This window comes from Trichomycterus rosablanca, chromosome 12, assembly GCF_030014385.1.
Source record: "Trichomycterus rosablanca isolate fTriRos1 chromosome 12, fTriRos1.hap1, whole genome shotgun sequence".
Classification (NCBI taxonomy): Eukaryota; Metazoa; Chordata; class Actinopteri; order Siluriformes; family Trichomycteridae; genus Trichomycterus; species Trichomycterus rosablanca.
The window spans coordinates 37,865,146-37,889,056 of NC_085999.1; the positions used below are offsets into that span (position 1 = coordinate 37,865,146).

General features: G+C 41.7%; 1 protein-coding gene across 1 annotated transcript; it reads left to right on the plus strand.

Annotated features, from left to right (window-relative positions):
- Positions 1-1,166: 1,166 nt before the first annotated feature.
- On the plus strand, positions 1,167-23,402 carry slc37a1 (solute carrier family 37 member 1). Its single transcript, XM_063006299.1, has 20 exons — positions 1,167-1,215; positions 2,789-3,001; positions 5,575-5,656; positions 7,758-7,866; positions 9,104-9,182; positions 9,608-9,743; positions 11,756-11,832; positions 11,936-12,102; positions 12,196-12,248; positions 12,787-12,864; positions 12,951-13,079; positions 14,343-14,433; positions 14,593-14,655; positions 14,767-14,852; positions 16,017-16,065; positions 16,233-16,306; positions 16,432-16,510; positions 17,455-17,552; positions 18,329-18,393; positions 19,460-23,402. The coding sequence occupies exons 2-20, from the start codon at positions 2,946-2,948 to the stop codon at positions 19,473-19,475; spliced, it is 1,587 nt and encodes a 528-aa protein (XP_062862369.1). The 5' UTR covers positions 1,167-1,215; positions 2,789-2,945; the 3' UTR covers positions 19,476-23,402.
- The last annotated feature ends 509 nt before the right edge of the window (positions 23,403-23,911 follow it).

Here is a 23,911-nt window from a genome sequence, read left to right on the forward strand (position 1 = left end):
AGGGCTGGGCCGCTCACTACAGGTGTGCTATTTTGCGTCATATCTAGTGTGTGATAATTAGCTAAATCAATCCAGTTTAGGTAAATTATGCTTAATATCCAAAAGAATAAAAAAGCATAAACCACATCTTTCCATTAATAAGATTTATGTTGTAACAAAAAGATTCGGCAGCTCATTCTCAGAACAGTAGCATCAGATTGCTTCCGGGGATCCGTCAGGATGGTGAAACCCTCCCCCTCCCCCCCCCCCCTCCTCCTCACAGCCCTGTATAAAGGGGGCTGAGTGTATTTTCATACATACTAACTCAAAATCATGCCAGGAGGTGGACTGGCTAAATGGTGTCTGGGTGTGCTGCTTAATCGGCACAGTGTTCTAATCTGCTGGCCACCACTGCTAATAGCTCAGTGTTTCAAGTTTGAATCTCAGCTATGCTGTCAACCTAGCCAGGCGTCCAACAGACACAGTTGGCTGTGCCTGAATCGGGGAGGTCAGTGGGGTTCCTCATTGCTGCCACACACTTGGCATGATATTGTGCAGCTCTCTGTAGTCAGAGTGGAAGTTGTGGGTGAGCGTGTAATATCATGTGATGTACTGCCACCCTGTTCAGTGCCATGTGCTTATCTTAGTGTTTTAACAGCTCTGTGTCGTCCATCACCCTCACTGCAAATGAATTATTTCATGTTTTATGTGGCATGATGGTGCAACTGGTAGAATATTTGCCTCATAGAATCATGAGGCCTGAGTTTGGCATGTTCTTAGGTTTCTATCAAACACTTTGGATTTATTTCACCCCCCCAAAATGGCATGCAAAGGGTAGATTAAAACACTTTAAATGGCACCTTGGTGTTGACTGAACTAGGTTTCATCCAGGATGTGGTTTCAGTCCGCGCCGGACCCACCACGACCCTGACAAAGATTAAGCTGTTAGCGAAAATGTTTAAATAAATAAATTAATTGTGCTTTATATTTTTATGATACTTTTATGATGGTGATCATTTTTGTTAAGCATTTTATTTAAATGATTTAATCGATCGATTGAGTAAACGCGGCGGCGTCTTTGTAGTGGTTTCGTAAGCAGTTGTGCTCGGCGCTGATTGGATGCTTCCTGTGTTAGTCCCGCCTCTCTTAGCGAATGAGAACCGGGAAGTGAAGCAAAATAGCTCGAAGCTCCGGATAAACAGGCGGCGTTTAAACTTCATTCTGTCATTTTCAACGGTGAGAATATTCAAATTAATTCTAATTTATTATACAGTTTTATTGTAGCTTATAAACAGCGTGATGTCTGAGTTATTTGGGGTTATTTTTTATCTGATAAAACGTTAAACGTCACTGAACAGTTCAGAGTCACAGAGACGCTGGAGAACCTAAACGTGTCACATCTGATACAGAAGGGAACTAGATATGATTAAATATACCATAGATTATATAGAAAGCCACTAGATGTGGTATAAATATATAATATTTTATAAAGAAGTACACTATGTAGTGTATACAGATATATTATACTATATAGGAGGTTACCATGTAGGGTATAAATATATCATATATGATACAGTAGGGCACTAGGTAGGGTATAAATATATCATATATGATACAGTAGGGCACTAGGTAGGGTATAAATATATCATATATGATACAGTAGGGCACTAGGTAGGGTATAAATATATCATATATGATACAGTAGGGCACTAGGTAGGGTATAAATATATCATATATGATACAGTAGGGCACTAGGTAGGGTATAAATATATCATATATGATACAGTATAAAAGTATAAATATATCATATATGATACAGTAGGGCACTAGGTAGGGTATAAATATATCATATATGATACAGTAGGGCACTGGGTAGGGTATAAATATATCATATATGATACAGTAGGGCACTGGGTAGGGTATAAATGTATTATGTAGTGGGGTACTAGGAAGAGTATAAATGTATCATATATTATATAGAAGGACACAAGATAGGGTATGGATGTAGTATATATTATATATGAAGGTACTAGGTATATAAGGTACTGGGTATTAATATATCATCTATAGTAGGGCACTAGGTATGATAATAATGCATTACATATTATATAGCAGGGAACTAGGTGGGGTATAAATGTATCATATATTATATAGATGGGTACTAGATATGGTATAAATATATTATATATTATACAGAAGGACACTAGGTAGGGTATAGATGTAAAATATATTATTCATTAGGGCACTAGGTAGGGTATACATGTATCATATTTTATAAATAAGGACACAAGATAGGGTATAAATGTAGTATATATTGTTTATAAGGGCACTAGGTAGGGTATAAATGTATTATATATTAAGTTCTTGAAAAGTGCAGTAGGTAGGGTATAAACGTATCATTTATTATACAGTAGGGCACTAGATGTGGTATAAATATATCATATATTATTTAGAAGGACACCGTGTATGGTATAAACGTATCATACATTATAAAGAAATGCACTGGCTAGGGTATAAATACATTATACACTACGTTCTTGTACTGTGTTCAGTAGGTAATGTATAAATGTATCATATATTATATAGAAACACATATTATATGGTGTGTTTGCGGTTGCCTGGTTTCTCCGGTCAAATCAAACACCAAACCGGAACTCTTTTATTTAATTTTTACTCGTGGCATTGGTTTTGAACCGGTATGACGTCAGTGTACTCAAATGCTCTCACCAGGGTCCAAAGTTCAATTGGAAGACGTTTAATAATAGCAGTAGCTTTGATCTTTTCTTTCTTCTCTTTTTCTTCTCTTCAGAAACACCGGCTGCTTTCTTATGGAACACATCGCTGGGGCATCATGTCCCTTCCTCTACTGTTAACATTACGAGTTCCATGACGTGTCTGTTCACGCTTGTCTCTGAGGTCTGCCTGCTTTTTACTAGTCCACACCAACCACACCAACCACAACAGCCATGGCGCCTGTGCCCCCTGGCATCCGATTCCTGACCAACTTTAATCGTGATCAGTGGTGAGTCCTGCTCTCCTGTCTGTTCTTACCTGCAGTTTCTCTTCAGCTATAAAAGGTGCCGTCAATATAAGTAGTACAGAAAGTTCCATGATAATTACAATGAACGATTCCTTTCAGCTGCTTCCGGCCTTGGGACCAGCACTAAGAGTGCACTGGTGTGTGTCCCGTCATGACTGGGTTCATGTAACATCATGCACCTTGTGTATTTGTGAAAACCATTACTCCCCTTTACAATTATTGGCAACCTGGTGAAGGAGAGTATTTACAACGAAAAATATGAACGAGTTTATCATTTTGAGGCTTTTGGTGTTAGTGTTTTAATGACAGAAGCTTTATTGTGCTACAGTGTGTATAGGAGTTGTCATGTTCTGACATTATACAGATATTATAACCTAGAGCTTAAAAAAATCACGATGTTAGAATTGCACAAACATTTAGTAAAATAAAAGGAACATTTTCAAATAGACCATTCACACACAGACACAAGTGATTTGTTTTGGAAGGGGCTCCTAAAGTGCAGTGCCACAGTTTTATACTGGTAATGACATGCCAGTGTGTGTGTGTTGTTCTGGTTTGAGTGTATCAGGTGCAGAAGTGTTAAATCAGTGTTATCCACTTCACCCGTCCATGGTTTAAATGGTGTGGCACAATCCCAGCTTCAACCTGATGTGATAATTGACGGCACCTGTACGAGGGTGGAATATATTAGGCGGCAGGTGAACAGTCAGTAAACAGAAGTTAAGATTCTGAAAGCAGGAGACACGGGCAAGTTTAAGGATCTGAGAGCCAGGGCCGAGAGTCCAGGGGCCAGATCGTGATGGCTAGACGACTGGGTCAGAGTGTCTCCAAAACGGCAGGTGTAGTGGTTAATTCCTATCAAAAGTGGTTTAAGAAGCAACCAAGGAACGCCAGTTGTGTAGGTTGGCTGCCCAGCCAGATTGCTAAAATTTTACCACAGCGGTCAACAGTCTCTCTAAAAGAGTTGCTGGGTGATCTGAAAACAAAAATAAATGATGTGGACACCTCCCACAAGCTTGTTGGACCTGCCATTCCAAAGCCATGTGCACTGATGGATGGATGGATGGATGGAAGGATGGATGGATGGATGGATGGATGGAAGATAGATAGATAGATAGATAGATAGATAGATAGATAGATAGATAGATAGATAGATAGATAGATAGATAGATAGATAGATAGATAGATAGATAGATAGATAGATAGATAGATAGATAGATAGATAGATAGTATGGTGTTATATGGTAGTTATATGGCAGCTGGTTACATTTTGTTCCTACTCGTTCTCCTTATATGATAGACAGCTAAGAACATCCCATTATTCTGATGAACACTAAAAGCTTTTGAAACGTTCTGGCGGTTCCAGCCTGTCGTAGCGGCGAGTCTCTGTATCGTTTAGTCGTGCTTTTCCAGCGTAGTCTGACCTGAGTGCAGTCTAAGGTTAGGTCAGATGATTCTCAGATTGCTGAAAGTCTTCAGCAAGTGCAGATTTGTTTGCTGTGGAGTAGGTGTGAGACGTGTCTGCTGTTTGCAGAGCTTGAAAGCTTCCCAGAGACTTCAAGGCAAATTTTTTTACTTGCTTGAAGGACATTCAAATGACTAAAATGACAACATGATCGTAACTCATCGTAACAAAGCGGGTCGTATCGCCGATGAAGCACCAGACTTAACCCCGTATCTGCCAGAATTGAAAACGAACCCTATCTGCAGGATGCTTAACCAAAAACAAAAAAAGCCACAGAAAAGGGAAGCAGGAGAATAAAAGCAGTGGCCAAATAACAAAAACAAACCTCCACAGCTCACAACGGAGAAAGGGGATGGAAAAGGGATAGCGCAGAAATGAAAACTGGTTATCACAATACGGCGAGCTGCTCAGAGCGCTTGTGACATCCAAGTTCTCGGAAAAGGAGTAAAGAAAGGACACAGAACAAGCTGGAGATGCAATAAATCCACCCCAGTTTATCAACAGATACAGCATAAGCGTGGCATTGAGCTAAACATGGAGCATGCTACATGGGTTGAACCTGGCATTATGGTTTCAAGAGAAAAGCAGGTTTCTGTAAAGGCTCCTAGTACTGGATTGGCATTCTCTCCTGGGTTAGTTGCTGCATTTTGCCCACTAATTCCCGGGATCCCGGACCCACTGCGACCCTGACCAGAATAAAGCGAGTGTGGGTAAAACTCCTGAACTGAATAATTAGGAATGGTGTCTAAATACTTTTTTTATCCCAGCTTGTTTGGAAGCTATGGTCAGAGCGCAGGGTCAGTCATCGTACAATGTTCCTGGAGCTAGGAGGGTTAAGGGCCTTGCCCAAGGGCCCAACAGTGACTGCAGGGCAGGGATTCGAGCTCTTAACCTTTTGATTGATAGCTTAAAGCTCTACCTACTAGGTTACTACTGTTCAAAATACTTTTGTTATGTTTGTCATAACACATTCTAACATTGTGAAAATAAGTTACTGTATATGTTTGTTTGTTTTAATGTGTGTGTGTGTGTGTGTGTGTGTGTGTGTGTGTGTGTGTGTGTGTGTGTGTGTGTGTGTGTGTGTGTGTAGGTATCGAGCCTTCACCTTTGCTCTCACCTTCCTGCTCTACACCAGCTTTCACCTGTCCAGAAAACCCATCAGCATTGTGAAGGTAATTTTACCCGCCTGCAATTTACATACGCACATGCATTCAGCCGAACCCTGGATCTGAAGCGCCCGGCTGGAAAACAATGAATCAATTTCCCTGCGCATTCTGCCGACCCATGCCCCTCCCACGATACCTGTGTTGGCCAATGACGAGCCGGTAGCAAAGAGGTCAGAGACAGTGACACAGCAGGGTCTCAGATTTGGGACTTTGTGGTGGGTGGTTAGTGTAAAGTGCTGAGCCATCCGAGCACTCATCACAGGCTACTAGATACATTCTGTTCATTGTAATTTTTTGCATGTTCTCCACATCCCAGATTTCACAGAGCCCAATCATGAAATAAGCACTCGGTTAATTATGAAATGAGCAGCGCTCTATTATACAGAGCTCCACAACTTGACATAATCTCCCCAAGTATAGACTAACCAGCTGTTCATTAGTCTTTACTAACCAGGGGAGTGAGGAAGTACTCTCCTTTAGTTTTACTGGAATAAGCAGTGGTTTCTGTGGGTGATATAGAGACACACACAGACATTCAGCTCATGGTAGTTGTGTTAATTGTGTATATCTGTCTATCTGTCTGTCTCTATATCTGCCTCTCTGTCTATCTTTTGATCGGTTGGTCTGTCTACTATCTATTTGTCTGTCTGTCTATCTATCTGCCTGCCTGTCTGTCTATATATCTGTCTGTATGTCTGTCTGTCTGTCTGTATATCTGCTAGTCTGTCTGTCTGTCTGTCAATATATCTATCTATCCATCTATCTATCTACCTGCCTGTCTGTCTGTATATCTGCCTGTCTGTCTGCCTTTTTGTTTGTCTCTCTTTCTGTCTATCTATCTATCTGTATGTTTGTCTGTCTATCTGTCTGGATATCTGCCTGCCTGTCTACCTTCCTGTCTGTCTTTCTGTCTGTCTGTCTATCTATCAGTCCATCTGTCTGTCTATTTATCTGCCTGCCTGTCTGTCTATCTATCTATCTATTGATTGGTTGGTCTGTCTGTCTACTATCTATCTATCTGTCTGTCTGTCTGCCTGTCTGTCTTTCAGTCTGTCTATCTATCTGTAATCTATCTATCTGTCTGCATATCTGCCTGTCTGTCTGCTTACCTGCCTGTCTGTCTGTCTTTCTGTCTGTCTCTATATCTGCCTGTCTGTCTATCTTTTGATTGGTTGACCTGTCTACTATCTATCTATCTATCTATCTATCTATCTATCTGCCTGTCTGTCTGTCTGTCTATCTATCTATCTATTGATTGGTTGGTCTGTCTGTCTACTATCTATCTATCTGTCTGCCTGTCTGTCTGTCTGTCTCTATATCTGCCTGTCTGTCTATCTTTTGATTGGTTGGTCTGTCTACTATCTATCTATCGGTCTCTGTCTGTCTGTCTGTCTCTCTCTCTCTCTATTTATCTATCTGCCTGTTTGTTTGTCTGTCTGTCGATCTGACGTGTTGTGGAAACAGTGGTGATCATACTGCAGTTCTCTAAACGTCCTGAGTTTCTAGGTAAAGAAAATTATTCTGCATGTGTAACTCGAGTGTTCGGAGCTGCTCGGTGTGAGACGGTGTTTGGTTATAAACGTCTCTGTGATAAGTAAATGGTGTTTGAGTGACGCTCTGGTTTCACCGTCTGAATCTATTAAAGCGGTCGGTGTAACTTCCTGAATAAAGAAATCAGACGTCACGTCATTGTGCTGCTGTTTCTGTTATCGACTGTTCTGAGGCCGGCAGTATGTGGACTGTAACTGGAGCAGCTACTCGAACCTTCTCGTTCAATAAGAACAGATGAGCAATATTTCTTATGATAAACAGTGATAGTACAGCTGGTAGTGTAGGTGCAGCACAGCCTCAGCAGCCTAAGTTTGCTCTCTGCCTTCAGTTACAGTCTGTCTGGGGTTGCCACACCCTTCATTGTCTATGTTGGTTTTTCACTGGCCGCTGTGGTTTCCTGTTACATCCCAGATCGATGCCAGTAAGTGGAACTGGTTCTCTGTAAAGCCCAGCACTGTGGCCTTGACCGCTACAGAGCTCAACATGTAAATGAATGAGTGAATGCTGGGAGCATGTGCACTGACCTGAGTGCTGTTGTGTGTGTTGTGTTGTATAGAGTGAACTTCATAAGAACTGTTCTCAGATCAGAGATGTTGGGTCCACTGAGAGCAGTAATGCTCAGCAGCTTGTTCATCTAGAGACAGACTGCAGCTGGAAACCATTCGGTAAATCACTCATTCATTCACTCACTCACTCACTCATTCACTCACTCACTCCCTTATACACTAACTCACTCACTCATTCACTCACTCCCTTATACACTAACTCACTCATTCACTCACTCACACTCATTCACTCACTTACTTATTCACTCACTCACTCCCTCATACACTAACTCACTCATTCATTAATTCACTCACTTATTCACTCACACTCACTCACTCACTTATTCACTCACACACTCATTCACTCACTTACTCACCCATTCACTCACTCCCTCATACACTAACTCACTGACTCATTTATTCACTCACTCATTCACTCACTCACTCACTTACTCACACATTCACTCACACACACACTCACTCACTCACTCACTTACTCATACACTCACTCATTTACTCACCCACACTCACTGATTCACTCATTCACTCATTTACTTACACACTCACTCATTCACACACTTATTCACTCACTCATTCACACACTCACCCACTCATTTATTCACTTACTCATTCACTCACTCACACACTCATTCACACACTCACTCATTCACTCACTCACACATTTACTCACATACACTCACTCTCTCATTCACGCACTCACTCATTCACTCACTCACTCATTTATTCACTCACTCTCACTCACACACACACACTCACACATTCACTCACTCATTAATTCATCCACACACTTACTCTCACTCACTCACTTATTCACTCACTCACTCACACACACTCACTCACTCACTTACTCATACACTCACTCATTTACTCACCCACACTCACTGATTCACTCATTTACTTACACACTCACTCATTCACTCACTTATTCACTCACTCACTCAATCACTCAGTTATTCATTCACTTACTCCCTCACTCATTCACACACTCACACATTTACTCACATACACTCACTCTCTCATTCACGCACTCACTCATTCACTCACTCGCTCATTTATTCACTCACTCACTCACACACTCATTCACTCGCTCATTTATTCACTCACACTCACTCACACACACTTACTCACACACACACTCACACATTCACTCACTCATGAATTCATCCACACACTCACTCTCACTCACTCACTCACTTATTCACTCACTCACACACACACTCACTCACTCACTCACTCACTCACTGCTGTGTAGTGTCCATTCTAGCTATTGTAATACATGGTGGATGTGTGTACGTTGTGTGTAGTCTATGTAAACGTATTGTGTGTGTGTCTGCAGATAAAGGAAACTATAAGCAGCTGCTGGGAGCGATGGACTACTCGTTCCTGTTTGCTTATGCTATAGGGATGTATCTTAGGTAAGATCTCATTACTGTACCCTCACAGATTTACCTTCCTATGGGTGTCGCAACAAACACGTCCCTGTTTTACTTCTTTACTTTTAGATGTAATTACATGCCACATAGAACAGTGATTTTTACTTTTACATGGATGAATACACTGTAAACACACAGACATTCATAAATTGATTGTCTAGCCAGCAAATAACTATATTATATTGTCCCATTACCTCAATATACTTCATTTAAACTTCACTTTTTCTTTTGCTGAAGGCTAATGAAGCTATCAGGTAGGGAAAACAGCTAGCAGTTGTGCATTGTGCTAAATACATTTGTTAGACCCTCACCAGGATGGCATGTAGTGCCGTAGGGTAAAGGGTAAAGACCACTCGTCTGCATTTGCCTTTTCTTTTGCTGTACTGAGTGTGTGTTTCCTCCTGCAGCGGGATTATCGGGGAGCGTTTACCAATCCGGCTCTACCTAACAGTGGGCATGCTGACCAGCGGCCTCTTCACCTGCCTGTTCGGCCTCGGATACATCTACGACATTCACAACCTCGGCTTCTACATCTTCGTCCAGGTAAGCTATTTATTCATGTGTACACACACACACACACACACACACACACTTGCAATACAGTCTTTATACCAGCATGTGTTTTTTTTTTAACACAATAGAGCGTTTTTGATTATCGTATATAATTTTATTACTGATATTGAATTGAAAGTAAGTTTTCACATACAAGTAATCTGACTTGGTGTGCTGGTTGGTGCATGACAGATTTATAAACATGGATGTTCATTAAACAATACTACGAAATAAGTTCTATAGAGAGTTCTGAAGGAGAGAACGTGTCTAGTGCAGATGTTGGCAGTATGAGCAGTATTTTATAAGTATTTCCAGATTATTTTTGGCGAAATGCTCCCCATATTTTTGCAGATTTTAAATACAGTAAACACCTTTTATTCTGGTGACCTGTAAAACACCGCATATTATATCAAATCAAAAGTAAAAAGCTAGATTTGTGTTATGTATTTTAACAGATAAAAGGACAATATTGAGGCTAAAAGAATAGAAAGGCAGGAATCGAATTGAAAGCAAAAATGCTAGTTTAAAACAGGATGAAATAATAAAAGATACCGGCATTATAAAAACGTGTCTGTTTTTATCCACTTTTTTGATCTCAGCTCATTAAGGAGAGAATCCCAGAGCTTTAGGCCTTGGTGGCTAAATTTAGATTTCCTGCTGTTGTATGATCTAATAGCCCTGATTGGAAGTTATAGATAAGTAGGACCAATAAAAGGATCTTAAAATCAATTCCAAGGGCGCATTCACATGAGAAGCGGCAAAACTGCTTTTGCGCTGGCTGTGCCGTTGTTTCCTATGGAGTGTAGCGGTGCTGCTTAGCTGCCCGCTGCTTTGCCGTGTTGGCCAATTTTTGCTGCGCTTCTCAAAGCTCACCTGACTAAACTTTGACCCAGGTTGCCGCTGACCTTTTCAAAGCTCCTCCAATGAGACGAACTGTTTGATATGAGGCGGTAAAAGCGACTCAGGCCATACAAACAACACTTAGCGTGACTTATTGTAGTAAAACAGCGAGTGAGGAATGTGATTAGTGGAGGAACTTATGAGCAGTAATAATGAAGAGAAGTTTAGTGCTCCTGTCTCCTTCTTTTACTACATTAAACCACGTTAAGCTTTATTTTCAACCAGAAGCGTTTTAGACTCTCTCAGGGAGAAGCTGATTCTGATTCTCACCGTTTCTCAGAAGCTGGAGCTGTAACACAAGTTTAAAAGTGAAACAGGAAGGAGAATCCAGATAAACACAGATACATGTGGAGCTGTAACCCTGGATCTGATGCTTATTCCACACTAATGCAGATTCAGCTCATATTCACACCTTGATGACGTTTTACCGCTCAAGCTGAGCACCGAACAGAGCAGCAGTTTACGCTTCTCATGTAAATGCGAATGGAGTGATTGAAGTGCTGGTGTATGATGATCTCTCTTTATTTCTCGGGTCAGGACTCGCTGTTGTCTAACAGAACTTTTAGGAAGGTCAGATAACAGAGCATTAAAATAATCAAGCCTTGAAGTGAAGACATGCATGACTTTCTCACTATCTGCAGAGGTTAGAATGTCCTGAACCTTTGTGATATTCAGAAAATGGAAATATGCAGTTCTACAGATATAATTATTATGTTAATTAAAAATGACTTGAAAAGATTCTTGTTTATGTTTATGGGAAACAATAGAATTGTTTACGATGTAATGTTTTTTGTTCAACTCTCATTTTACAGCTATTTTTGCTGTCAAATACAGTCAGTTGTAATATCTTGTGTTAAATAAATGGCTAGCTTGGATGTATAAGACCATTTAATCACATCTAAACGATTATTTTATTCATTTATTTACAGTAACCTTTTATTTTAGTGAGGGTTGTGATGAGTCGAAACCATTTAAAAACACCCTGGACAGGTCGCCACACATTCATTTACTCACTGACCCCATGGGGCAGTTTGGAATAGCCCCAATATCTACCGTGAGCGGTCACAGTCTTGTAACGTCTTTTTCTCTTTCTCTTATGACAGATTGCCAATGGTGTAGTTCAGACGACTGGCTGGCCCAGTGTGGTTACCTGCATAGGAAACTGGTTTGGAAAGGGCAGGTATGTAGCACAGGAGTGTGTTATTGTGTCAGTGTGATAATTACAGACGGTACATTTTTCTTTTATTGTTCTTCTGCAATAATAATATCATGTATTTACTCAGGCGGGGTCTGATCATGGGGCTGTGGAACTCTCACACTTCGGTCGGGAACATCCTGGGCTCTCTGATCGCTGCGTACTTTGTGTCCTCTAACTGGGGGCTGTCCTTCATCGTGCCCGGAATCATCATCGCCGTCATGGGCATCGTCTGCTTCCTCTTCCTTATCGAGCGTAAGCGCTGGACGTGTTTTGATTCTGCTGTTTGTTAAATGTGTCTGGATAGTAAAATGTATCTAAAATGGATTTATTTATTACATTTCACAGACCCGAATGATCTGAAGGCGGCTCCGGCCCAGAACGCTGTCAACGGTCACCAGGCAAGTGTGTGTGTGTGTGTGTGTGTGTGATGACATGTGCGAGAGTGTTTGCTTACTTTTAGAAGGTTGGATAGACAAATCTTTCAGTCTGTCTGTACTGCTGGTAACATGGGTGCCACACACGGGTCCTGGTTTATACCTCCCAAAAACACGAGTAGGTACATGGGCTTCTTTTTTCCACATTTCCAAATTGCTCTGGGGTGCAAGTGATCCAGAATGGGTGAGTAATTAAAGCCCTGAAGTTGATTGGCACCCTGAATATGAGAATAAAAAAAATACCAGATCCACAGAGACCCAAAAGCAGGATAAAGTAGGATAAATTTTATAAATTTTATAATTATTTGTATTGTTAATTATGTTACATGTGCCACTGATGATTTTATTGTCCTTTAAACAATAAAACGTAGCAATTAAGATACAGTTTACCACTGTAGAGCTCATTTTATTGTTCATGTCTGCATTGTCACATACACACTTACACAGAAAAGTTGTTTACTTTTTTATTTATTTATTTTTAAATTATTTGTGTTCATGGCAGAAACTGCACAAGAGCTGGAACGGCGTTAACGGCCATAAAGAGCTGTACCTGCAGTACAAACAAGGATCCAAAGCACAGGTGAGAGTCACATACACGTCCATCTACCTACCTGAGCCTATTTCTTTTACAGAATGTAACTGTGTGTGTGTGTGTGTGTGTGTCAGAGCTCAGACACAGAGCTGCTGTTGGGCCAGGACAGTGCAGGAATGTGTGTTCCTGTGCAGCAGGTCGTCGTAGTGAAGAGCGATGCTGAACCGAGCGCCATCAGCTTCATGGGAGCTCTGCGCATACCAGTAATTAAATTTTCTTTAATTTCCTTCGGGATCAATAAAGTATCTATCTATCTATCTATCTATCTATCTATCTATCTATCTATCTATCTATCTATCTATCTATCTATCTATCTATCTATCTATCTATCTATCTATCTATCTATCTATCTATCTATCTATCTATCTATCTATCTATCTATCTATCTATCTATCTATCTATCTAAGTGACCTGACACTTTCATCATTTTTTAAATCTTTTAATCCAACCATCCACTCATCCATGTAAATGTGACCATCTGTCCATAAATAAATCGTCTCATCCAGCCAGCTAGCCGTTTATTAATCCAGTTGGACGGCACGGTGGCTCGGGGGGTAGCACTTGCGCCTCACAGCAATCCTGGGTTCGATTTCCAGGTGGGGCGTTCTGGGTCCTTTCTGTGCGGAGTTTGCATGTTCTCCATGCGTCTGCGTGGGTTTCCTCCGGGTGCTCCGGTTTCCTCGCACAGTACAAAGACGTGCAAGTGAGGTGAACTGGAGATACTGGAGATAAACTGTGTTTTATATTAAACTTGAACTTGTGTAACCAGTAACTACATGTCCTGTCATGAATGTAACCAAATGTGTGTAAAACATGACATTAAAATCCTAATAAATAAATATTATATGCATGACAACAGTTTGGGGAGGGTTCTATCTTGTTTTAGCATGGTGGCGCCCCGGGATTAAAGTGACATCCATAGAAAGTCAAGTCAATTTTATGTGTATAGCGCTTTTTACAACGGACGTTGGACAGTTATCTTTGGGATAAATAACAGAGTTTGAATCTCGGTGGTGCTATCGTCTGGTCGGGCGTCTGCATGGACAAGATTGGCTAGTGCCCCAAGAGGATGGCAAAAACATTGGGAGGTGCACTTGTCAGTGCAAACTGGTCCCAAGCCCAAATAGAAAAAGGAGGGCTGCATCAGGAAGGGCAACCGGCGACCCCTAAATACCAAACATGGGAAGTTTATTCCCCCACTTGGGTGCTAGTACAGCGAAAAGCCTTGATGCTCGTCTTCCTTGAGCTCTGAGGGATTAATCAAATGTCAGAGTTGTGCCTCGAAGGGTACGAGTTACAGAACAGGGTTCGAAAAGTGCTTTAAAGTAGGTAAAACTCCTTCCAGGTATTTACTCACTATACAGCCGTTTATTTACTTGTTAATTCAACTACTGAACTAGGTGTGTGTGGGTGTGTGTTGTATGGCGTATATACGTTTCACACCCTATATGAACTGTGTATGGCAGGGTGTGGTGGAGTTCTCTCTCTGTCTGCTGTTTGCTAAGCTGGTGAGCTACACCTTCCTGTTCTGGCTGCCTCTCTACATCACTAAAGCAGGTGAGCGGGATGAACCCTCGCCAGACACACTCCCAGAAATAGAATACTGTTTGCATTTTTGGGATATTTATGGAACCGCTCAGACCGGCGGTACAGGTCCGTCCTTCACAGTCTGAATGCTGTTGTTCTTTTGTTCTTTTGTTCTTTTGTGTGGCTCAGCTCATCTGAATGCGAAGAAAGCCGGCGATCTCTCCACCCTGTTTGACGTCGGAGGAATCGTTGGTATGGAGAATTATACCCTGTCCTGTCATACTGTTTCTAGGTCACGCCGGGGTGGGGAAGTCATGTATGTTGGTTTTATGCGTGTGTGTGTGTGTGTGTGTGTGTGTGTAGGTGGTGTCCTGGCAGGTGTGGTCTCAGATAGGCTGGGGAAAAGAGCCACCACGTGTGCCGTGATGCTGCTCCTGGCTGCACCGACAGTACGTATCTTTACTCAGTTCTAAATTAGAAATGTTCTATGTATTAGATTGATCAATTTCCTCAATAAAACTGCGACATTTAGGCTGCTTGCTTAAGATTGCGTGAGAAGTGTGCTTGGGTGGAGCAGCAGTAAATCACGCTAGCATAAGATACTGAATCTCAGCAGTGCTATCAGCCAATTGTGCATCTACGCAGACACTAGTGACTAGGTTTGAAGGGGGTTCGTTGAAGTTAAAAAAGTACATCAGTATATATATTTTTTTATTTACAATAATAAATAAATCATTTATGCATGTGGATTTACGCATTTATTTGACCAGGGTGCATTCTTGATTTGGCCCGGTGTTCTTAGAATAGGCCTGGGATTAATCGGCTAATAATATTATTATTACCTCTTTCGGTCTCTTTGAAATATTCTACTTCAAAATATTCTATTTTCTTGATTTACAACCACTTTATCCTGGTCAAGGTCACTGTGGGTCTGGTTTTCCCCAGGAATCACTAGGCAAAATGCAGAAACGCACTTCGGACAGGACGTCAATCCATCGCAGGGTCTTGGCAGCTCCCAACTCGGACACAGCCAATCACGTCTGCATGTACACGCCAGACCGGTCGATATCACTGCTGTGTATAAAATCTATTATATAAACTGCATAGTTGCTTCTGATTTATTATATGCATGGCAACAGTTTGGGGAAGGTTCTATCCTGTTCCAGCATGGAACCTTGTAAAATCCATAGAGACATGCAATGCCAAGCCTGTTGAACATCTTCGGGATGAGTTGGATTGTTGACTGTGAGTCAGGCCTTCTCACACAATACGAGTGACTGAATGGGCACAAATTTTTACAGACATACTCCGAAATATTGTTCACAAAAGCAGGGGCGGACTCCATATTAATGGGCATCATCCAACAAGCTCATAGTCAGGTGTCCACATACCTTTAGCAATATAGTGGTAAGCCGTTGCTTTATGTAAGCTATTACCAGACTTAGTGGAGGAATGTTATAAAGTTCTCTGACTTCACCTCGTCTGTCAGTTTCTGATAACAGGTTTTGTAACAATGGTAGTCTGATAACAAACTAGCCAGACTAGCATTGTCACATGTAAAATGTCCTGCTAGACTTTTTGTAATAATTAATGTGTGTGTGTGTGTTTTCCAGCTTTATGGCTTCTCCATGATTAGCCAGTTCGGTTTTGGACCCACTATAGGTGAGACTACATTATTACTAATGCAGCATCTGTGTACATACGTAGCAGTGCTCGGATTTATAATCTACAGTAATATAATCTTTATATGATCTATAAACGTGTTAGATGTGATGAAGTGTGTAGTTTGAGCTCAAACTGAACTGATGACCCTTGTTGTGTGTGTGTAGGCATGCTGCTGGTGTGTGGAGGGTTAGTTAATGGACCTTACGCTCTCATCACAACAGCCGTCTCTGCTGATCTGGTGAGTTTACAAACCACATTTCTGGGAAAGTTGGGACAGTTTGTAAAATGCAAGAAAAACAAGAATCTGTGATTTCTATTACGGTTTAATTTTACAGGCTGACCTCTGATTTTTTTTAACCACAGGGCACCCACAAAAGCTTAAAGGGCAATGCCAGGGCTCTGTCCACCGTCACAGCCATCATCGATGGGACTGGTTCCGTTGGTAAGTGGGTCAGACCTTCTTTTAAAACGAGTGGTATGATTTTAATTTCGATACTTACTAATAAATACGCACATTCTGTGGTACACTGCGACCTGTCCGGGGTGTTTCCTGCCTTCCACCCAATAAATCAGAATCGCCGCAACCCTGATCGGGATAAAGAGGCTCCTTAATGAAAAGCGTCCAAACATCCTTGCCTACAGCGCAGCCTGAATTTATAGCGCAGCCTCTTTTCACACATCTCCTCCCAATTACTCTGAAAGCTTCAATTACACACTGAGGGGGACACGGTGACACAACAGCTAGTGTGGCTGCCACACAGCTCCAGAAACCCTGTTTTCCCTGTGAGTGAGTAAGTTGTTGAGTGTGTGATGCTCTGTTTTCGTGTGTATTCTCACTTTTGTGGATAGAGACCAGCAGCTGTAATCCTGTAACGCTGTCCTGATAAAATAGACACCTATTAACTAGTCAGACTAAATGGGTTTGTCAGTACTACTCAAGTTTATATTTATAGCAGCTGATTCCCCTCATGCTGAAACCAGAGACTTTCTTACATACACTGACCAGAGGTGAGGATCGAACCCAGGTCACCAGGACTGTTTGTAGTTGTGCGGTGCCCATTCTAGATTTGCCAGAATTGAAAAGTCGATTGCGAGCCTGGTGTTTTCGTGCCCTTTCGACTGAATGGGTACAAATTCCCACAGAGACACTTCTAAGTCTCTTCTTTGTAGAAGAGTAAAGGCTGGTACATTAGAAGTGGGCAGCTTAATATCAATGCCCATGGATTTGCAATTGGATGTCCAATAAGCGGATGGTCAAGTGTCCACATGGGTGGATTAAATAAATATGTAATGATTATTTATGATGAATAACAGGGTTAAAAGGTAGAATAAAAGTCATGGATACTCATGGCCCTGATTTTCTGCTCCTTGCCTCTTGCCATGTAGGTGCTGCGGTAGGCCCCCTGCTGGCGGGGCTGCTCTCTGCACAGGGCTGGGATCGGGTCTTCTACATGCTCATGATGGCAGACTTCCTCGCACTACTGGTGAGCTGAACTTTTGTACTTCCTGGATTTTCCTCCCTTTATCTCTCAATTTAGTCATTTCCAATTCCCGATTGTGACTCTGCTGCCTCTTTATTTTCTGTTTTATTTTTTTCAACATTTAGCAGACGCTTTTATCCAAAGCGACTTACAATACTGTGACAGTGTACTGTCCAAGCAATAAAAGTTAAGGGCCTTGATCAAAGGCCAAACACTGGAAATCTGGTAGTGGTGGGGCTTAAACCAGTGACCTTTCTGATTATTAGTCCAGTACCTTAACTGCCAGGTTACAATTGATCCAGGTCGTATCAGAGAAGGGGATATTTGCCTGATACACGCGCTGATTTCCACTTGTGTACAGGCGCCTCAGGCTACTAACCAGGGTCCTTAAACAGCATCGAAGACCCCGCCCCTTTTTAGTCCCGTCTTTTCCCAGACAGCAGACATCAGTGGCACTGTCAATTGTGCCTTCTAGGGGCAATCCGCTGCCTGCTGCAAACCTCCAATCTGGTCATGGAGAGCCAGATCACCACACGTGTCCAATCTGCAGCCGCTTCTTATCACCTACCAGTGTTGGGTTCCCACACAAGCCGAATAGCCTGTGGAGAGCCACGCTATGGTCCATTTCATCCCTCAACCAGTCCGGGAGATCGTGGAGGTCCCTTAAAACACAGCCAATTGTGTTTATATGAGATGACGTGCTGGCATGTTAGACCAGGGTGGCACCCTGTACCTGTTCCCGTACTTGTTTTTAATGTGTTTGTGCTGTGTGTCTTCAGCTGCTGCTGCGACTGGTGTTAAAGGAGATGAGGTCAAACAAGAACCATCCAAGAACTTCAGTCGAGTGAGTTTATCTTCATCTTTTATTACATTTATATAAAGACATTAATTATATTCCTTACATTATAGTTTAAGGAGGCAACAGAAGCAAAAGCTTCCCCTATATATACACTGATCAGCCATAACATTAAAACCACCTCCTTGTTTCTACACTCACTGTCCATTTTATCAGCTCCACTTTCCATATAGAAGCACTTTGTAGTTCTACAATTACTGACTGTAGTCCATCTGTTTCTCTGTATGCTTTGTTAGCTCCCTTTCATGCTGTTCTTCAATGGTCAGGACCCCCACAGGACCACTACAGAGCAGGTATTATTTGGTGGTGGATCATTCTCAGCTCTGCAATGACAATGACATGGTGGTGGTGTGTTAGTGTGTGTTGTGCTGGTATGAGTGGATCAGACACAGCAGCACTGAAAGAGTTTTTAAATACCGTGTCCACTCACTGTCCACTCTATTAGACACTCCTACCTAGTTGGTCCACCTTGTAGATGTAAAGTCAGAGACGATCGCTCATCTATTGCTGCTGTTTGAGTCGCTCATCTTCTAGACCTTCATCAGTGGTCACAGGACGCTGCCCACGGGGCGCTGTTGGCTGGATATTTGTCGTTGGTGGACTATTCTCAGTCCAGCAGTGACAGCGCTGCTGTGTCTGATCCACTCATATCAGCACAACACACACTAACACACCACCACCATGTCAGTGTCACTGCAGTGCTGAGAATGATCCACCACCTAAATAATACCGGCTCTGTGGTGGTCCTGTGGGGGTCCTGACCATTAAAGAACAGCATGAAAGGGGGCTAACAAAGCATGTAGAGAAACAGATGGACTACAGTCAGTAATTGTAGAACTACAAAGTGCTTCTATATGGTAAGTGGAGCTGATAAAATGGACAGTGAGTGTAGAAACATAGAGGTGGTTTTAATGTTATGGCTGATCGGTGTATATTAGTTCATATTTGGTTCAGCATGGCAAGCTCCACTAGAAAAGCTTATACACTAGATTATATCTAAATGTCTGTGATATAATCGTGTTACGAGTGATTGTTGTATTGTTCTGTTTTGCAGACTGAAGGAGCACTGAGCACTTTGCACTAAATCCGAGAGTCAGATATTAAAGCTAATGAGGGAAGAACGTGGACCTGCTCGCCTCTCCACCGGCAGGACCATTTGACCACTTTCCAAACTGGACAACAACTTGAATCTAGTTCCAGAAGCTGCACTGCCCTGAAGTAGCCTGATCACCTTCACTGTCACATCCTGACTTATTTTCTTTTTATTCTGTGAGCATCAGCTGTTACAAACCTGTTATCGTCAACTGCTGGTTCAGTAATGGTTTGTTTAACATTTACATTAAGCTGCATCAGATAATCGAGGGAGTAGCTGTCATGGTTATGTTACTGTAACTTCTTAAAATCCACAGATTTAAAAATAGTAGTTTTTTATGTCATTTTTAGTTTTACTCAAACAAGAAGCAAATCCTTTAGTAAAATGAATGAAAGTAGCTGCAAACATCCATTAGATAGAAACGTACAAACATAAGTGTGGCTCTTTCTATGGAGGGAACAGATCAGGGTGACATCAGGGTGTATAAAATATATTTACATTTGTGGCATTTAGCAGACGCTTTTATCCGAAGCGACTTACAATTATGACTGAATACAGCTTTGAGTAATCGAGGGTTATGGGACTTGCTCAGGGACCCAACAGTGGCAACTGTGCAATAGTGGGCCTTGAACTGGCAACCTTCTGATTACTAGTCCAGTACCTTAACCACTGAGCTTCCACTGTCCAGATTCTCTGTAGCACAGATACGCAGAAGTTTGAGAAGATGGAGCTGTGGTGTGATGCTGAGGGATTCAGGAGTACATGAGGAACTAAATCAGACTCTGATGAGACCCAGAACAGATTCAGATCCGTAACTCGGGTCTGTTTGCCACGTTTACGTTTAAGCCTCAGCTTTTATCCCAGTGCATTTACATTTGCTGCATTTAACGGACGCTTTTATCCAAAGCCACTTACGATTATCACTGAATACTGGCAACCTTAAGATTCTTAAGATAAAGACTCTAACCGCTGAGCTACCGCTGGCCAATAGAACGCCTTTATTTGTCATATATACAGATACACGTGTACAGTACAACGAAATTCGTCCTTCACATATCTCAGCTCGTTTGGAAGCTCGGGTCAGAGCGCAGGGTCAACCATGGAGCTGAGAGGGTTAAGGGCCTTGCTCAAGGGCCCAACGGTGGCTGCATGGCAGAGTTGGGATTCAAACTCTCAACCTTTCAATTGATAGCCCAAAGCTCCACCCACTAGGCTCTGTCAGACGGAAACTGTGTGTGAGCTCAGGGTTACGGGTTTTGTTTAAGGGCCCGACAGAAGCAGTTTGGCAGGATGGGGCTTGACTTTCTGATCAGTAGTTGAGGAAGCGCTGAGCCACCACTGACCACGTATCCATAAACTACATGTGGTCACCTGGAACAGACTCGAGCACTGTTAGAATATACAGTACTTACTTGAGACTTGCCAAGGTAGTTTAGAATGACGTGTAGATCAAGTTTTACATTCATGCATTTAATAGAGTAAAGCAACAGAGAGTAAACTTAAGAGTTTTGGGGTCCAACAGTGGCTTCTTGGCAATGGCGAGGCTTCAACCACTTAACTTCCCATGAATAGTCTAGTACCCTAACCACTAAGCCACACATGGAAGTGTGGCTCCCACTTTTGTACTATTATAGCTTTACACGACTGTATTCGAACGCTGATGCTGCTGACTGTGAGCCAGCTTATAAAACCACTAAAAACAAGTGATGTAATCGAAAACTGCGTCTAGTTTAATCCATCTGGCAGGCATAATTGCTAGTGCCTGCAGGGAGGGGTGACCAGAATATGTGGGGTGGGGTCTTCAAACGCTGTGTAAGGACCCTGATTGGCGGATAGAGTGCATGGGTGGAAAAGGGTTCCGTTAAGGGCTGTGCGTGGGTCGGAGGAGGCGTGAGCAGCAATCTACCCACCTGGACTGCAAATAATCGGGGATCCCCCAGCAGCAGAAGACAAATTGACTACACTAAATTGGGAGAAAAACGTATTATATATAATGCAGATACACAGACAACATAAGTCACTGTGTTCAGTTTCAATTGGTATCAAACCACATGACGCAAAATCTCTTATAGGTTACATTTATTTTACAACCCACTATTTTCAAAGCTTTCTAAAGTTTAAAAGTGACTAGATTTGTTAAATGCTTTTTACCAGCTTATAAAACCACTAAAAACATGTATGATGTAAATGAAACTGCCGTCTAGTTTAATGCAGATACACAGAGAACAGAAATCACTGTGTTCCGTTTCACAGTTTGGACACAAAAACTCTTATAGACTACATTTATTTTACAACCCACCCTTTCCAAAGTTTTGTAAAGTTTCAAAATAAATATAAGCTGAAGATTTTGAAGATACACAGACGATAATATAGAGTCGAACGCAAGATCTCACCGTCCAGTTCTATCTTGTGTTGATTTTCAGGGTCGAATAGATTTGTTAAATCTGCCGTATTAAGGAGAAAATGTTAAATGCAGTGGAACAATCATTTTGTTTATTATTGTTTCTTGTAGAGGACGTGCTAACTTATTTTTTAGTCCTCTGTAATTCCACACACATGCGCACACACATGGGCGGATCTACCGGGGTGGCATAGGGTGGCAAATGCCACCCTAAAAGAAAGCCTTGCCACCCCTGCTGCCACCCCAGTTGGCAGCAACAAATTAAAAGAAAAGTTATGGCCAATTTGCAACGCTGCCACTCTGACACAGTCAAAAACTGTTTGCTTTCCCTCTCATACATCTGCCACTCATCACCTGTGTTTTACCTTAATGCCTTTCCTTTGATAATGCCCCACCTACAGTAGTGTTACCATACTTTTATCTCCTATTATTGAGATTACATTGTATGGTCACTTATTCCTAATATGAACTGTTTCACATGAAACCTTAAATGCAAGACATTGATTGCATGAGATTAAGTTTGTCTGTATGAGTTTGTAAATGGCAGCCCGTGCCCTTTTGTAGTGTGTACATACTATTTCTCATCAAACTGTGATAACTGTGATTAAATTCAGTATAAATACGTCTGCCATATGTTGCCACCCCTCAAAAATTCCTGCCCCCCTCTTGCCACCCCATAAATATTTTTCTAGATCCGCCCCTGCGCACACAGTAAAATCTAATGTGTCTATAAGTAAAGTAGTAGCATCGTTTCTCCACGTCTACCACAATGTGATCATGTGTATAGAACTGGATGTATTGTTTTGTTTGTTATTCATTCCCGTCCACCTTACAAACCAAAGTACAAACCTTACCTTACTTATTTATATTTGAATATTTTGATTATTTAAATACTGTGTTTTAAATGTTGTGGTGATTCTTGGTGGATCTGTGTTGAGATTATTATTTTGGGGTTTTCTTTTTCTTTCTATTGTGTTATTGTTAGTCTAATGATTGCAGTGCGAACATGCACCTTACTGAGGTAGCTAATGGTGTCACGTACTGTGGTTTTGGTTTTTTTATGTTTTTTTTCCTTGTTTTTTGTGGTATTTTTCGCAGAAGCAGTGCTGTTCTTTTAAAATATCTTCCTAGTGTCTTAATGATAAAGCTTGTGCACAAAGGTGTCACTGAATCACCACATTATACCTGTAGTTATTGCTTTTATTTAGCTTTGACTAATAGACGTGTGCATTAGGCTGTAGGGGGGCGTCCCACTATGGATGGATGAATGTATCTCTGTGAGTAACTTGGCATCGAATGCTTTACTGCCAGTAGAATTTCATTGTGCCTTGTTTTTCTTTTTATCGCTCTGGAAATGGGTTTTGCTTCATCTGGTGTTTTCAGACTCGTGTAGAAACCCAAGCAGTAGCTGAATGAAGAGATCACTGTGTAAAGATGTTTGTACATAAGAGACTATAATAATGACCGCGAAGCAATCAGATTCTAAATAAAGAACAAAACCTGTGTGATTGTTTTATATTTGTGATTATTAGTAACTTAACAGTGCTGTTCTGTGCTCGTTCTACAGTTTTCAAGATGTAGACACTCACCCAACGTTCGGTCTGTTTGTTGTGCTGCTATACAGGTTTAAATTGGACAGACTATTGCTGTGTGTAAAATTAAAGTTTATATACTATAATATACTAGCAACATCCTAGCAGCCGCCTGGGATACCAGAACAACCCTCAAAGATGCTATAGCAGCTAGCAAGTGACAACTTATAAATTGTGTGAGATGTTAAGAAATGATAGCAACCACCATAAATATCATATCAGCTATATAGCAACATTCTAGCAACCTGAAACCGTTGGGCAAAACACAAGCCAACTACATAGAATGCCAAGCAAAACCTTAGCAACACCTGAGATACAAAAGGCAACCATTTACCAACACTCAGTGGGTAGCGCTGTCGCCTCACAGCAAGAAGGTCCTGGGTTCAATTCCCAGGTGGAGCGATCCGGGTCTGTGTCTGT